Source organism: Crocodylus siamensis, chromosome 5 (assembly GCF_052110815.1).
Source record: "Crocodylus siamensis isolate JL-2025a chromosome 5, ASM5211081v1, whole genome shotgun sequence".
Taxonomy (NCBI): domain Eukaryota; kingdom Metazoa; phylum Chordata; order Crocodylia; family Crocodylidae; genus Crocodylus; species Crocodylus siamensis.
In genome coordinates, this window is record NC_143399.1 from 141,346,641 (window position 1) to 141,364,185 (window position 17,545).

The window sequence follows — 17,545 nt, forward strand, 5'->3', positions numbered from 1 at the left end:
GCCCTTGGTGCAGCAATCCTGGGAGTGGCTGGCACCAGCTACTTGTAGCTGCTGGGCTGCACCGTGCTCCACCTGTCTCCCTGTGCCTGGGCTCCACCTATCTCCACTCACTCCAGCTCCTGGGCTGCACCGTGCCATGATGCAGGCAACTGGTATTGGCTGATCTGGGGGCTGCTGCAGCAAGGGTGGGGTGAATGTGGACAAGTGGATCCCTGGGCGGCATGGCATGGTGCAGCCCCAGAGCTGGGGTGAGTGGGGACAGGTGGAGCACAGTACGATCCAGCGGCTGCAGGCAGCTGGCACCTGCTGTTCCTGTGGCCACTGCAGCAGGGGCTAGGGTGAGTGCAAACAAGATGCACCATGCCCCATGCCCCTCAGGGCTCCACTTGTTCCCACTCACCCTAGCCCCTGCTGCAGCAAGAGCTGTGCCCTCCCCCACCAACCCCGCACCCACTGACAGTTCCTTCTGCTTTGCTCCCTTGTGCAACCCCAGGAGCAGCACCCCTCCCCCCACACCTTCCCTAGTCCCTGCCTTACTCCTTGGGTCCCTCACAGAGGTGGGAACCTATCCCTATTCATTACATTGTAAACTGGGCTCCTTTATGCATATTCAGTTTATGCACAGTTTCCCAGGAACGCATGTACTGTATAAATCAAGGGAAACCTGTACTAGTCCCAGCACAGACCCTTAGAGAACCCCTCCTGATACTTCCTCCTAACCAGACATTGAGCCATTGATAACTACTAGGGATCTGGGTTTTCCATTCACCACAGAAACATGTTATAAAACCTGGATCTTCTCATTTTAAGGAGAAAAACACAGATTTTCTCTTTTAATGGACAAAACACAGGAAACAGTGGGTTTCCCTTTGTGGGCTGGCAGTTTGAGCCTGAAAGGATCTGGTGGGGAGCGGGAGGAGGGCAGTCAGGTAGGGCTCCATGCGCACATGTACATATTCACATGACCACCAAGCAGCCTGGAGAGCAGCTCCAAGTTGGGGTAATGGAGGAGACAGGGAATTGAGGCCCCCATAGTGAGAGAGGGAGTTGGGCAGGGCTGGGTCTGCTGTCCAGCCCAGGCAGCGCATGGGGCCCAGGGCCAGAATGTGCTGCTGCAGGGCCTGGACAGCGAACAGGATGGGGTCGTGGGTGACTTGTCCGTGGCTGGCTCCCTGCTGCTGCGCACACTCCTGGGAATGGGCAGGGGGGTGACATGCCCCCCAGATTTCTGCATGATGTAGGGATGGATATGGGCTGCCTGCCCTGCCCCTAGTGCTTCCACAGACCAATGGGAAGGACCCAGCACAGCACGGCAGAGTGGCGCAGGGAAGTTCGCTCCCACTACCATAAGCCGCACACTGCCCTAGTGAAACAACCCCTGCTTGCCTGGCAGCAGCGAGGGAGGCAGCGTGAACTTGTACTCCTCACTGCTGCCATACAAGCAGGGGGTCCCTCACCATGACAGTGTGGGGCTCGTGGCAGTGGCACTGAGCTTCCCCACCTAGCACCACTCTGCCATGCCAGGTCTCACCTGCTGGGCTGTGGAGGCCCTGGGGGCAGGGCAGCACAGCAGGGAGCTCTGAGCCTCCAGAGGGCAGGCCACATCTGCCCCCCAGCCAGGCTCTGCTCTGGCCATGCCATGTGTGGGGGAAGAGGAACTGGGCTCCATGTTCTGCTCTGCTGAAACACCGCTGCCTCCCAAGAAGAGCAGCCCAGGCTCAGGCACTGCTGAAGGGGGCTGCAGACCGGAGTCCCTGGCCCCATAGCCCTGGCAGCTGGGAGCCCCCTCCAGCATACTGGGATGGGCAGAGAGTGAGGGGCACCAGCAGGGCCCAATGGCTGTAGGTGGGGAGTGAGGGGCACCAGCAGGGGTGTGGCCTGTGGGTGGGAGGTAAGGGGCACCAGCAGGGTCAGGGAACTGTGGGTTGGGAGTGAGGAGCATAAGCAGGATTGGGGAGCTGGGGGTGGGGAGTGAAGAGAACCAGCAGGGCTGCGGTGGCTGTGAGTGGAGTGAGGGCCAATGGCATGGGCAGGGCACCAGCATAACAGGACTGCTCAGTGCCACAAAGTTGGGGGGGGGCAGGAAACACAGCCACAGCTGGACCCCCATCCCTTGGCGGGGGAGCTCTGATTTTCCATGATAAAAAACCCAAAATCAAATGCAAAAATTTACAGGTATTCCGAATTTATTTTATTATAGTGATGGAGGCACTGGTAGGCTTCCAAACTGCTTTAAAATTGTAAATATATCAATAAAATGTTGTGTTCACCTGATACCTGTATAAATAGTGGTGTCTCATTTTAATTATAGAAAAATGTGAATTTGTGCTGGTTTTAATCAAAGAATCTGCTATTTTTGTCAGGGAATTTGCATTTTTTAAACAGAGAAAGCAAGGATGACTATGCATTGAGTATAATAATCAAATCAGTTGTGTGTCCACCTTGAGTACTTGCACCTAGTCTGCATCTCCTTAGATTGTTACTGGGAATGTCATAGGAGAGACTGTCAAAAGCCCTGCACTTCTGATTATGTACTTCTTTGCAGGCAGAGAGTATACAATCCCTTGGAACCTTCCTGCTTTATCTTTAAAGAAGATTTTTTAAAAAGAACTAAGAGGCAAAGAAGCAGAAATGAAACAGGGAGAGAGAAACAATAAAAAATTAACTAGATTGGAGGCCACTAAAGGCAGATAGAGGAAGAATTACAAAGGTATTCCAAAATGTATTTTCTTTATTACCTAACAATGTTTACATGAAAGTCATATGCTTGCTTTTGAATGGCTCACTATACTATCATCATGCTCATGCTTAAGGACATAAAAACTATACCAGGTTAGACCAGAGCTCCATTTTGTCCTGTACTTCATAGGGGCAGAGTGGATTCTAAGGGGAAAAGCATTTGTGCAGGGTCTATCCAAGCTGGTCTTACTTCTGTTCCTCTTCCCTTAGCAAGTCTTAGAACTGTTGTGCACTATAAGTCTTAATTTCAGAAGTGTCAGGTATTTGCTCCTTCTCCAGCCCTTCCCACACTGCCTAAGAGTTTTAAGATGATTTTGTGCTATGTATTTCCTGAGCTGTAGTCCTGCTTTTCCATAGTACAGCGGATGTTCACCCCAACAGAGTGGAATAGTATTTTATTCCACAAGGTTGAAGAGTTTGCAGTTGAAGTTTGTCTGCCTTGCCTACAATGGTACTCTATGTCCTTTCTGAATAAGGAGATGGATTGTACAGTTTGATAATGCAAGGATTTATTTTTAAAGCAGAACTGGATCAGGGACTTAACCATTTTTCTATTCTGTTCTATTCATCAGTGAATATTAAACATGATAGGGATGTGACCTCCACATTAGGCCTTCCTAGGTCTTGAAATGCATGGGAGGGCAGATTACTCTGAAAGTTCAAAATTTCTCCACCCAGACTCCAGTGAACCATACAGTCATGCAGTTAAATGTGAGGGGTGGGGGGGGGGAAGCTTTTATGTTATTTCTTTCTTCCAGTTTTGTTTTTCGCTTCTTTCTTTCTTATTTTTTCTTTTCTTCCTCTTCTTTAAAATTAAGGCTGGCAGATCCCAAGCCTTTTTTTTCTTCATGCTTTCAAGGACCTCTTGCAATCTTTTGGAATCTTGAATCAAAACTTTTGAAGTTTGTATTCATGGAAACCATGGGGAACTAGAGAACCTCTAATACACCCCAACATTTACCCTGAAAACTCAAATTATAATTTAATATTTTATTGTGGGATACTAAACCTTGCCAGTTTATTGACCCAAAAAATACTCATCATGCCTGTCACAAAATGGCTCAAGCCCTCCCTCCCCACCCCTCTACCCCTCCCACCTATGACAGGCACAAATCTGTGCAAGATAGCATAACTGCTGAATCCCAGGTGCTCCTTAGCCAGCCAAATCAGGGCAAAGCCAAATCATTGTTCTTGTAACCTGGGTGTCTCATGTTGAAGAGAAGACATAACTTTCAACTGCTTTAAAAGGGAAGGAGAATTTGCTGCTCAAGAGCATGCTTGAGCTGTTACATGTAGCTGTTACGTGTACGCTCCCATAGCAATGCAAATATTGTAGGCTAAATCTCTACAAATGTAATCCTGAATGAAATGATTAATAGTAAAAATGGTTTTGTGCTGTATTTATATGTACAAATGTATCTGCACACTGATGTAGCAGAGATAGCAGTTCAGGCCAGGCCTCTCTCAGTCTGCTCCTGATACCATGTAAACCAGTACAGCCTATTCCATGGTCAGGTTGTCAGCGACTAAAGCGGTGCCACCACCTGGGCTTGTCTACGTGAGGAGGGTGTGTGAACAAAACCTGTCAAAGGGGCAGATGACTAAAAAGGAGGACTAAAAACAAAACCTGTCAAAGGGCAGATGAGCTTCCTGCGAACCAACTGCGAGCCAATTGCCATCCATACCTGGAGAGGAGCTGGATACTGCCAGGTTACTCTGCCCGAAGAATCACCAATGATGCAAAGCAACTCAACTAACCTCACTGGAGTAGAGGAGGGTTGATATAGTATCTAAGGTACCCCAATAGTCACAGCAACCTCGGGACTGACCTGACCTGACCATTAGATGCGGATGTAACTGTTAAACATATTTCACCTCAGGCTCACTCCAAGAAGCTGATCTCATACCTACAACCCTTCCTTGGGACAATGCAATTTGGCCACTTTTAGTCCTGAACCAGGACTTACCTTTCCCAAGCCCTCACCTACTTCCACATATTCCTTCAGAGACCCACCTTGCCATGGGCACGTTGAGCAATGGCAGGTAAGCAAGGAGTACACACTCAGCAAAGGAACTTGTCAATGTTACAGGTATTGAGTCTTCAACACTACTAGGGAGTTACTTCTCTCTGGAAAACAACAAAATTCTGCATGTACTTCCCTTATATTTAATCTTACCTCTCTTTGAATTTTAGATACAGTCAGCAATGATAGACTAGATAGGATGCTCTCTTCTCTTTGCCTTCTCTCTCCTTAGCCAGACTTCTTACATACAGGAAGAGTCTGGTCTGCCTCACGGAAAGCAGGTCCCTAAAATATAGTCTCTCACCCTTTCAGCTATGTGCCAAAGCTGATGAATACCAGCCCCTTCCATCAGCCAATTTTCTGTATATATGGTTTATAGTTCTTACCACTGCGTAGACAGCCCTGTTGATAGCCCAAAACTACTCTGCCATAGCTCCTTATACACAAGTCATTTTACTAAGTTTCAAACCACTATTTCAAAAAAGAAGCTCCAATACACAGTGGAAATATAAGCATGAGGGTCATTTTCCATCGTGAAAGTTCCATCCAAAGTAGTCTTGGAAACAAAACATTGTCCAAAAAGAAAAACAACTGGGGTTCACAGTTTGCACAGATTTACTCAGCCCTACCAAAGTGCCAATATGACTGAACACTATGAATTCACTCCATTTTTTTGTTTTGCATGAACTCCAAAACTAAGAGCCACTCCCAGTATCACATAGAAATCTTCAAGATTTCAACATACCAATGCAACGTTCATGTTACTACATAGAGTCAAGGCACTTAAATTTCAGTCCAATGTGACAATATTTTTAGCCATAGACTGTTTTTCACATCTTATTATTGCAACAAAGAATATATTATTCAGTGTTTTTCTGCAGTTTGCACAACATGAAGACTGGAAGACAGCAAAACAGACTTCAGTGTGGGGACAGGGTTAAATTTTTTGCCAATCTGTTACTTTAATTCATGCTGGACTCTAAATATAATTTGGTATGTTTACTTTCATCTCCTTTTTGTGTGGGAATTTTAGACTTTTCTGAAAAAAAAACTTTTTGGTTTTTAGTAAATAATTAAATTCTCATAACTGTTCAAAACCAAGACCAAAATACTCAGAAAGCCAGCACAGATGTGATTACTAAAATACTCACCATATAACAATAGATAATCTTCATAATACCAAAAAAAATGAAAAGACAGGCAAAGGTAGTAGCCAACCTCCTGATTTAGATAGAACTGCTTACAGTAGCAAGTACTATGTCCAGGAGTGCTTTTAGAAGTCATACATAAAAAAACAACAGTAGGGCTTATGGCTGAAAACACTAAGTTTTATATAGCAATGCTGGTGCTAAAAAACCAGTCTCTGACTACATATGCTAAAATTCATCTAGAAGTGACTACACATATCTTCACAGTAAAGAGAAAATTCTACCACAGTACTCAGCCTAAATTTTCTAAATATTGACTAAAGTTTTAAATCAAGCAAGCTTACCACCCATGATTAAATCAAATATGCTCTACATCCTGAAAAACAGAGACACAGAAGAGTTTCCCAGACAGGAGACACTTGGGAATGAGACACCAAGCCTTTTACAAATGGAGACTTATTTAAAGCACTACACATTCTCCCTGCTCTCCTACTAACCTATAATCAAAGGCTCCAAACTGGAAAGGTAACAATAACAAAATGACTAAAATGGGCTGTTCAGTGATTTTTTCTCCTTCAAAAAGAAAAAAAAAAGCATTTCACAATTGAAAAAACATAATTTCTATCACATATGAGATGTTTAATAAGTAACAGTAATATCAACAGTGAGTTTCCCATGCATATGGAAAGGCTTTTAAAAGAACAGGAATTTTGATTAAAAAAACCTTTTTTTTAAAGATGGGAAAGCTGCAGAAAAGAGGGCAAGTCATTTAAGAAGCAAGGTTTAGAACAGGACAAATGTAAAGCCTCATTCTTTCAAGGTATTCATGAGTGGGCTCATCTGCACATTCATTAATGTGCCATAATTACAGTGCATTAAGTTTAGTATCTGTAATAATAGGTACTAACTTAAAGTGCCATAATCAGCACTACTGTGCAGTAGCGCTGGCACATGCTTTTTTGTAATGCTAATACGCAGTAGACTAATTCTACTGCACATTACCATGTTTTTTGCCTGGCGCACTAATGCACAGTAGAATTAGTCTACTGTACTTCTAGCATCTCAGGTAGACATGTAGAAGTAGAAGTGAAAACCTGCCTCATTTTCTCTAATGATTCTGTAAACTACTTCCAAATATCCATAATCATCTTTAAAATCATCAAAAATCCCAGCACGTGAAAATGAAAAGAAGATTGCACAGAGCACATAATCATGTTGGGAAGACTGGTTATTTTTTAAAGAAGTGAAGGTTTATAAAACAGTATGCTTGGTATGTAATGCTTTAACCCAGTGATTCTCAGGCAGGGTGCCTGACTCCCTGAGGTGCCTTGACAGCCTTTCAAGGGTGCCACAAGGTACCACACAAAGTTAACACTGGTAGGTGTGTAAACCTGATTCACAAGATAAACTGAGAGATTTCACATAGGCATCTGCACTATTAAAAACATTTTGACCTGCTGTGGTCTTTCTGAGTTTGTTGCAATGGAAGAATTTCTCTATTATTTTTCTGTAGTAAAAAAAAACAAGGGAACATTGAGAGGTATCATTTTCCAGTCTATTGAGGGGTGCCTCAACTGCAAAAAGATGGAGAACCACTGCTTTAACTACATGGAAAATAGAACACACAGGTGATTTGCTCCTCCAGCCCTCAAAAAACCATACTGTAATTAACAAAATATCCCATCAAATCTGCTCCAAAACATGAGTTCTCCACAAAAAAGTCCTATCTGCACAACAATAGAAGAAAGATGCCAAACAAACAGTGAATCCTTTCAATTTTTCTACCCATAGTGGTAACCCATAAAACCAGGGTAGCACTATCACATAACACAGAGATAAGAAGATATGAGATGTCCAGTCATATAGTAGAACAGATAAAATTTCCAGCAGCTGCTTGCAGAATATTTTTCTGATGAAAGTTATGATGCTAATGACACCACACCCATAAGTTTTGCTCAGTGTGGCAAAGAGCATTTTGATACAATTAAAGAACTGCTTAAGTCTCTGCCTACTTCATTCTACCACCACTGGTAGTCAAGGAACTAAGGAAATGTGTCAAAAAAGTGATAGTTGGTGAAAATGTTAACTTGTCCATTATATGTGGCTAAACATCTTCTGGCTTAAGAGCAGCAGAATGGTAAGCTCAATGGTGCTGTCCCCTAGCACAGTAAATTTGTAATACAGACTGGAAAAACCGAGAAGTCTTCAAAAACAGTTTATCTCCTAATGATTCAGGCCACTCTGTTCATTTACAACAGTTAAGAATTGATAGTGACAAGAATATACGTTATTAGAAATAGTGCCAGACTAATTTGATTCTAAGTTAGAAGACGTTGAAGTGGAAAAGAACAGTGCTATGGCTCCTTTCCCAAGCCCTTTATAAAGGGCTTTTCTTCAAATTCTTGAACAAAAACTTCATTCTGGATTTGAGAGTAAAACACAAAACAAAACAAAAAAAGCATGTTTCTCCTGTGAAACAGAATCTGACAGATCTTGATATGCCATACAGATACAAGATCCTGTTCTCCAGTATCCAATTGAGTCAACATATACTTGTTAATACTAATTTTATATTATAAATTTGGTCAAAACCTGGTATCATTCCAAGGTCACTGATTTCAATAACTTAGCCCTATGGGTGTCAACAAAGCCCAAGCCAAAGAATGACAATGACAGAAAAAAACTGCCATCCCAACAACCTGATTATGTTTAATTTTACTGTTAATTCTTTATTTACTATAAAACAAGTGTATTTTTAGACAGCATAATAATACCAATATCCAGTAATAATAAAAAAGTGTCACATAAAACCCACACTACAACTAGCCACCCTAGGACTGGGAGAAAAAGTTCATGAAAACAGCTTGTTCACCACAATGAGGTTAGTCAATCTACTGTATCATAATAATGAAAAAAAAATCATATCCTGCTTCTGGGATCGTTAAAAGCAAGGGATTATTACATACAAGACTTATTATAATAAGGTTGTACTCTCTTTTCATATGTTTTAAATTTACATTGTGGTACGCAAAAAGGATGTGTCACTACTGTTAAGAATTAGGTGCTGGATGTCCTGACTCTCAATTCCATGAAAAGTCTAGTGTAGTGATTTTCAATCAGGCGCCTGGGAACAGCAGATCCTTTAAAGGGTGCCCCCAGCTGTGAGGAGATAAGCAGTTAAGCTAAACAGATGAGCTCAGGCACAGACTGTGCTTGCCAAACAATTCCCTATCCCCACTGCCCCAGCCCTTTGCAAGGAGGTAAGCCACTATAATATAATACTAATATAATAAATTATTTTTTTTAATGGTTGCCATTCAATTCAAAAGAGTTATCACGGGGTGTCTCAAGTCCAATGATTTGAGAAAAAACAGCTTAGTGACCTACGCTTCCCTTCATATTTTCATTTTTCCCCTGCATCTGAATCTACACCTGCTACTACAACATTTTTCTGACTAACAATGGACTCACTTTGGTGTAGGATGCATTTCATAAGGAAGGCTATTCGAATACAATGCCATTAGTTTAAAATAAAAACTAAGGATATATATTTGTAAAATGCCATAATATGGTTGGTTTTAAATAGTCTTCCAGTACTTTATATCCAAATATTGTAGAATTAAGATTTAGAAGTGAAACTGAATACAAAGTTAAACTGACAGCACTCTTTTTCACTGTACAAGGCAAGAGAACAGAAATGAGAAAAATAAGTGACACGCAAACCGTACTTAATTTTAAAACACTCGTATGACTAAAGTTTCATTAATAAAAGATATATATGGACATTTTGCCTGCTTAATAAAATATGATTTTGTGAATGATCCAACACATTTGAAAAATGTTGTTAGAATTTTATTCCAATAGAAAACAATGAGACTGCTCATCCTGAAGAATCTAATTCATAACTTGCTTTGAACATATATAGGTGAACTATACATAGGATAAATTCAGTTGAACATGAAATGTTACCTTTTGCTGACTACTATAAATGGGCTGTACATTTGTCTTCATAACTTATACATAAAATATATAATAAAAAATGTGGTGAGAAAAGATCTTCTCAAGTGACCTGATTTTCCAGTCTACCAAATGAAGACTCTCCACCGCCCTCCTCCCACCCCCAAATTTCCCATTAACTCACAACACAAAACAGTATTCAATCCTGCAAGTACTCTGGCAAAGCAGCTGAGTGCCTTCAACTCCCATTACTTTTACTATCAAAACACAAAACAAAACATTATTTCATCTTTTACATATTTAGCCAAGCTGACCTAAACCCTCTTTTTTATTAAAGTAGTCCCACTGAAGTCAATGAGACTATTTGCATGGGGAGAACCTACATGATTTGGTCCTCTTTCCCTTCACTGCAACTTTAAAATAGCATCTTTATAAACTAAATTATAGTGTTTGGCATAGTTGTCACAAATGCAGCTGAAGATTTGTTTAACAGATATATCATCCATAAGATATACTGTTAAGATCACCAGCTACTAAAGGCATGTCACTTTTAAAAATACATGCCTTATTAATGGAGCTATGTGACCAATGGTAACACTATGCAACAATGTGGCTTGACCCCTAGCAGCAGAATGTTCTTCCAGGCTTCCACAACATGACTGAAATGTGGACCATCTGTTACGACAGTACTGTAATATGAATAAATAATATAACATTCTCCAAATGAAAACTTCTAAGCAATTTTTCTTATTATTCCTTCCCCCTGCCTCAGTCTCTTCCCAACCATATTCTGTTTTCCTCTTTCCTGTTGTTTTCCTTTTTCATCCTTCTGTTTATTCTCTAGTCTCTTCTCTTATTGTTTCTTTATAATCTGTCTCCTCATTTATCTTTCCTTAAATAATTAATCATATTTGTTTCCTTCCCTTCACGTGGCCAGAACACCATCCCATTTTCACACTCTCCTCTGTCATTTCTATCACCTTATCTGCGGTCCCATTCTCTCACCTAGCCCTAACCTTTTCATTGTGGTAACCTCTTCATCTCAGTTTAGCTGGCTGAGGGCTATGGTAGGAACACTTTAAGAATTTATTTAGAGTTAAATAAATAGAGATTTTTTTAATGTTAGTGAATGTATTTTAAAAACACTCACATAGCCAGAGCAACCCTATTTTAAATATATTACCTAGATGAGCCCTAAAGGAGGTCCAGGGGGACTCTGACCAAACAAATCACAGTAAAAGTTATCAATACGCACCTATATTCACATGAAGGTCACAATCTTTAATATGACTTACTTCCCTCCTTACTTAGGAGGCAAGGAAGCTTTACTATCAAGTATCAGGCACAAAGGAACTAATGCCCAACTTCTCAAGGCTATTTAAGCAACTAACTCCAACTGAAATCAATAAGACTTAAGTTAATTCTGAGAATCCAGACCCAAGTGAATTGCCCCATGTCACACAAGAAGTCTGTGGCATAGCAGGATACTTAAACTGGAAATTCCAAATCCTAGGCTGTGACTCTAACTGCTAGATCACCCTTCTCCAAGGATTTGATAAAAGTCATGAAGCTATTACCATTTACTGCATTCAGTCATCTACTGAATCTCCCTTCCCCATTCCACTGCCATTTCTCTTTTTTCTCCTTCTTTCATTCTTACAAAAGACCACCATCCAGAGACAAAACAGCCATTTTAATTTGGCTACCATTGCCTTTTCCTTGCCAACAAAGCACAGAACTTCAGAACCATACCCATCCGTATGGTGAAAGATTTTTCCCCCATGTCCACTGTTGAAATTGGAATGAAAATAAACCAAGGTACAACCTTTGCTCAAGGACTGTACTCCAAAGAGTATTTAAATATCAGGAGGATAAGCCTAAAAGTTGATAGAGCCTGAAATCTTTCCTATGAAATAGTAGTAAATGTTGTGAATGGTACCTTTCAAGTCCAAACTTAGGCCCTACATAAAATCAGTTGGACCACAACTACAATCTTTAGGGTCAGGAAGTTTACAGTGCAAATCATCCAGTATACCTGGAGACACCGGTTACATGCAGAAATCCTCATGAATCAAGAGCATATGCCTTAATCATTGTTTAAGTAATGGGAGCCTCCTCTGTGTTGGGTTTGGCAATTACTTCTCCAAATCATTAGCTGAGATAAAACAGTGAGGGGAAAAAACAATATTACATTCTGACTGAACCCTACTGATTTGTTTTGGATAAGTTTATACAAGTGCTGCACATCCAGATCAACTTTCACAAAGTGTAACAAAATGGAAGAAGAGTAGACTTAGTTTATCTTACTGAATGTACTAGACCAGTGGTTCTCAACCTTTTTTTTCATGGACCACATAGAAATTACTGAGTGTCTTGGTGGACCACTTAAACTTTTTTTTTGTTCTACAAATCAAAGCACACAGCTCATATTTTAATAGTCTTACCTAACAAGTACAGATATTCTCGATTGTTCTGCAACCTTTCTGTGGACCACCCAAATGGAGCTCACGGACGACCACAGTTTGAGAACCTCTGCACTAGACTAAAAGGCAAAATATAAATCTGAATTTTCCATATTTGATCCTGCCTAACCTGTGTTGTATTGGATTCATTACTAGCATGCACATATATATGGTTTCATTGATAAAATAACCACCATTTAAAAAGTGCTTATTATGTGGCAAATTTCTTACTTATAGTTGCTGTGGACACGTGCATTCTTGGCTTGTTAGCAAGAGTTCAGATCTCCTAAAAAATCCCTGCATTCCCAAACTTACTTTTATTAAATAAGCTCTGAAAAAAACCTGTTTAAGCAAAGCAAGATAACTATCGTAAATTCCATGAACTCCACTAATTCATTCTTAGTTCAAGGAAAATGTGTATTGATTCTCACTATCATTTTAATATCAGGTATCTTGTTCAGCATTTAGCTTTCTAAGTTATATAATTATATGCATATATTAACAGTACATCAAGACAAAATACATGTTCTTTACACTTGATAGTTTATTATACCAGAAGCAGCAAAAACCCAGAAGTAATATTTTGAAACTTTGCTTGTGTTCTGCTGTTGGCATTCTCAGATGGGGACTGATCCAAATCTCATCAAAGCCAATTTTCTTTTATAGATTTCAATGGGCTTGGATTGTGCCCATGATGAGTAATTTAAATGTTATAATTTATATTTAAATCCTGTATTTGTCAGATTCTTAAGTACAACCCCTAGCTAGTCTTCTCACTAAATGAAACAATAACAACTAGCATTTACCAATATTTTGCCATCTTGCTTACATTCTCAATTAAATGAAAAAGTTTATAATTTTTCTAAATCTACTGCTAGCAAGTTAAATCCTGCTTGCTTTGCTTACATGGGTATTCTAGCTGAAGAGAACATCACAACTCACACAAATAAGACAAAAAAGGCTTGGTGGCTCATTAATTACTTGCATGCAAAAAGGCTGTTTAGATTAGAATATCTTCGTTCAAACACCAATGCTAGAAATTAATAGTTAGCATTTATTTCTAAATTTTAATTCTATAGTTTTGAGCTTACTTCCTGAGCTGACAAATTATGTACCTGGTCCTCCTTGCCAGGAAGGTACTAGTGTTCTAAAATGTTTTAAAGGGATAGGGCCCTATCTTCTGTGTTTTAATTAGAGGTCATTATGAAATTTATACATAAACAAGGTTGAAGCCTCCATCTCATGTCTGGTAATATTAGTAGTAAAATTCCTATTGCCTTCAGTGGTATAGGACTGGACCCACATTATTGCCTGTTCATGAAATTACTTATTTTTATCAATTTGAGGCAAAACATGTGGCTTAATGGTAATCATCTTTTGTAGCACAGACAACTACAGCGTATACCTTTCTGTTAGTTTAACAAGGGCCCAATCCTCTCGTGAAAAATCTCCCTTCTAAAGACTTGGCAGTCTCGAGTCTCCTCAAGTCATCAGAAATTCAAGGCACTGAGTACCCGGAGAAGCATACCCTGCTCATGTTGAAGTCAACACAAGTTTGGCATTTCAGTCTGAATTTTAATGGTCTGCCAGCAGTAAACAGACAAGAGGGAGATGATTTGGACTTAGCCACCAGCTCTGCTCCTGCTGAAGTCAAACGAGAGATTTCTTGCTGGATTCAAAATGAGCAGTCCTCATATAATGCCATGTCATGACAGTGGACATGATCCTGCAACCTCCAGTCATATGAATATCCCATGAAGATGAGTAATGCCCCTGAAATCCCCCCAGACTATTTGTGTAAATAAAAACTGCAAAACTGAGCCAGTAATTCCTTCAACATTACTGACACTGTGAATAAGATTAATACTTAAACCCTACGCATGCAAATGAAAGGAACCAATTCACTCTGAACACTGCATAGATTTTTGTGAGTTGGTGTATTCCGAAAATTAATTACAGTGATCATTCCCTCCAAAACAAGCTATACACTCATTCTGCGTGTCCCCTTCAATGATGTTACTAAAATAATATCAAAATGGTAAGCCCTAGGAACACCACTGTGTATTAAAGGCTCCCATTAGCCAACCAGGCATGACAAGCATCTTGATATTTGAACTGATAAGTTGTTACATGACTTAACACCAGAAAAATTACAGCCATCCTTCAAACAAAATTCTCTCCCTCAAAGTTTTATACCCCAACATATGGTATTCTCTCTGCTGCAAATATTTGGAAAAAAGACTTTTCTAAAATAAATTAACATATTTTTAAAAACAACAGCCTATTTGCCTCAAAGGTACGACAAATGCTGGGTGCTTACTTCTCTCATGCTAACCCTATATACTAAGCTATCTGGGCTTCTCCCCTCCCCTCTCCTCCTCCCACCCCCCAGCAATGGTATAAATATACAGGGCACTGATGCCTTTTATATGACATAGCTGTTTTATTCTATAATCAAGACATTTCCCTGTCCAGTTATCTAGTAGAGGAGATTGTTAAAATGTTTTATTCTGAAGGCCGAAATCAAAAAAAGGAAAGAAAAAATAATGCCACCATTGAGTTTGGAACCGTATTGGCTTCTGAATTGGCAAAAGGATTTCTGTACATATACCGGCATCAAGACATCAACATACAGTGAGATACTATCAAATTTTAAATGCATCTCACACACATACACAAGCACATGCACGCATATACATACCAGTACACGCAAAGAATCTCACACACACACACCAGTACACAATCTCACACATCCATGCACGCACACACACTCCAGTACACACAAACACATGCACATACATGCACACACACACGCTCCAATACACAGAGAAATCTCATACATGCAAATCAGTTTACATGAAGACTCATACGTGCCCACACTCCAGGACACAGAAAAATCACATACACAACAGTACGCAGAAAATCTCACATGCACGTGTGTGCACACACACACACACTATAGTACACACAGAGAAACACATGTGCACACACATGTGCACACAGTTCAGTATGCACCGAGAATCGCATGTGCACACACATACATGTGCACACACACACTCCAGTACACACAGTAAACCACGTGCACACACACATGTGCACAGACACTCGCACTCTGGTAGACACAGCAAATCACACGTGCACACAGACGGTGGACACACACACTCACACTCTGGTACACAAAGAAAAACACACGTGTACACACACACACATCCCTCCAGTACACAAGGAGAAACACATGTGTACACATGTGCATGCACACGCACTGTGGTACACACAGAAAAATCACACTTGCACACACACATGCACACACTCCAGCAAACGCAATCACACAGGCACACCCATATACAGGGAATCCCAGTGCTGTACTGGAGTGAGCACATACAGAATCACGCCCGCACACACCAGCACATACAGAGAAGCACACGTGTACGAACACACACGGCTGTACACGCAGTCACACACGCACCCCGGGATCCAGACGCGTGCACACTCCGGCACCCGGGGACTGAGACCACCCCCGCGCAGCTCCGCCACCCGCATCCCGGCGCTAAGGTCACGCCAACAGCGCCCTGCTCCGGCCCAGCCCGGCCCGGCCCGGCGGCTCTCCCGCAGCCCGGGCCGACGTGCCCGCAGCAGCACCCGCGGAGCCCGGGCCGGGGGGCGAGGGGGGGACCCCCGCCGCCGCCGCCCCGGAGCCCCTGGCCGCCTCCCGCAGCTCACCTGGGAGGAGCCGCCGCCACCGCAGCCCGGCCACAGCCCGCCGCTGCCATTTGTTGCTCGTCTGGCGAGCGAGCCGCAGGCGGGAGGCACCGCGGAGCAGCCCCCCCCCCCCGGGGAGGCGCCCGAATGTGGCCCCCCCGCGCTCCACATCTGGCGCTGGGGGCTGGGCTCCAGCTGCCACCGGGTCCCGCAGGCGCCCCGCCCCGGCGCCCCCGGGCAGGAGGGAGCCGCAGCCGAGCCCCTACCCCGGCCTCGGCCCGGCCCCGGCACTCGCAGCCCGGGCTCGGCAGGGCACAAGGCGCAGCTCAGCGCCGCCCCGCGAAACTTCCCCGCGAGTTGCCAGGCGGCCCCCGGGCCCGGCGCCCCCCAACGCAGGCCGGTGCAACAGGCGGCAGCGCCTTACCTCGCCCCGGGGCTGCGCTGCCCGCTGGCTGCTCCATAAGCGCGGGCGGCGGCGGCGGCTGGTGCCGGGGGAGGCGGGGGTGGCGGCCGCCGGCGGCCCCCGCCGCGCTCAGGCGGGCGAGGGGCGCGGCGCCGGGGGCAGCCGGGCAGGCATGCCGGCGGGGAGGCGGGGAAGGGAGCTCCCCCGCCAGCCGCCGCCGCGCTGCTGCTCCCGCGCTGCTGCAGAGTCCAGAGCGGGCGGAGGAGGAGGAGGAGGAGACGCAGGAGCTCCCTCACAGCCGGCGGGGCCGGGGGCACCTGCTTCTCTTTCCGGCAGGGCGCCAGGCCAAGCGGGCTGAGGGACGGGGCTCTTCCCCCCTCCACCTCGCTCGCCTGCTCCGGGGAAGCCGAGGCGTTGGGGGCGGGGGGCAGCCCGCCAGCCTCCACAGCCCAGAAATCCCCCCTCCCCGGCCTCACCACCGTGCAAGTCAGGAGTGTCACCACTGTGGAAGAAAGAAAACAGTGAAAGAAAGGAAAGGATGCCACGCCGGCCCTTATGATCCAACCCCCTTCTCTAGGCATTGCCAAACCTAGAAAAATGAGGGCTGGAAGGGACCTCAGGAGGTCATCTAGTCCAACCCTCTGCTCAAAGCAGGTCCAGCCCCAACTAGATCCTCCCAGCCAAGACATTCTCCAAAACCTCCAAGGATGGAGAGTCCACCAGCGCTCTGGGCAGTCTGTTCCCCTGCTTCGCTCCCCTAGTGAAAGAGTTTTTCCAACATCCAACCTAAACTTCCCTTCCTGCAACTTGAGACCATTGCTGCTTGCTCTGTCATCTGCCACCCCTGAGAACACCACTGAGGGGCATCCTTTTTGGAACCCCCTTCAGGTAGATGAAGGCTGCTATTCCACTACCTGGGAGGATTTTCATCCTTAATTCATAAAGATGCATTTGAGAGGCATTGGCTTTCCCTTTGAAATGTGCCCTGTCACATCTAATGACATAGGTTATCAAAATATTTCCCCAGGGCAAGATTTTTTTTCTTTGCTCCCCGCCCCCAAAGTGTTTGATCTCTTCCTAATTGTTGAAAATTATTATTCTGGGATATGTAAT

At 43.4% G+C, this 17,545-nt stretch overlaps 1 protein-coding gene across 11 annotated transcripts in view; it reads right to left on the reverse strand.

Moving 5' to 3' along the window:
• The window catches only part of LOC149864679 (uncharacterized), a 105,911-nt gene extending 88,823 nt beyond the window's left edge, over nucleotides 1-17,088 (reverse strand). For 4 of the 11 annotated variants that reach the window (XR_016442228.1, XR_016442224.1, XR_016442225.1 and 1 more), the window contains exon 1: nucleotides 16,454-16,976. Coding sequence is in view for 3 of the 11 variants with exons in the window: in XM_090046498.1 (XP_089902624.1) it covers nucleotides 16,454-17,013 (560 nt within the window). In the remaining 8 variants the exon portion in view is untranslated. Of the gene's footprint in view, nucleotides 1-16,050; nucleotides 16,296-16,453 lie in introns of those variants that run through there. The other 7 variants (XR_016442232.1, XR_016442231.1, XR_016442230.1 and 4 more) reach the window with 6 other exon arrangements.
• Between the last annotated feature and the right edge of the window lie 457 nt (nucleotides 17,089-17,545).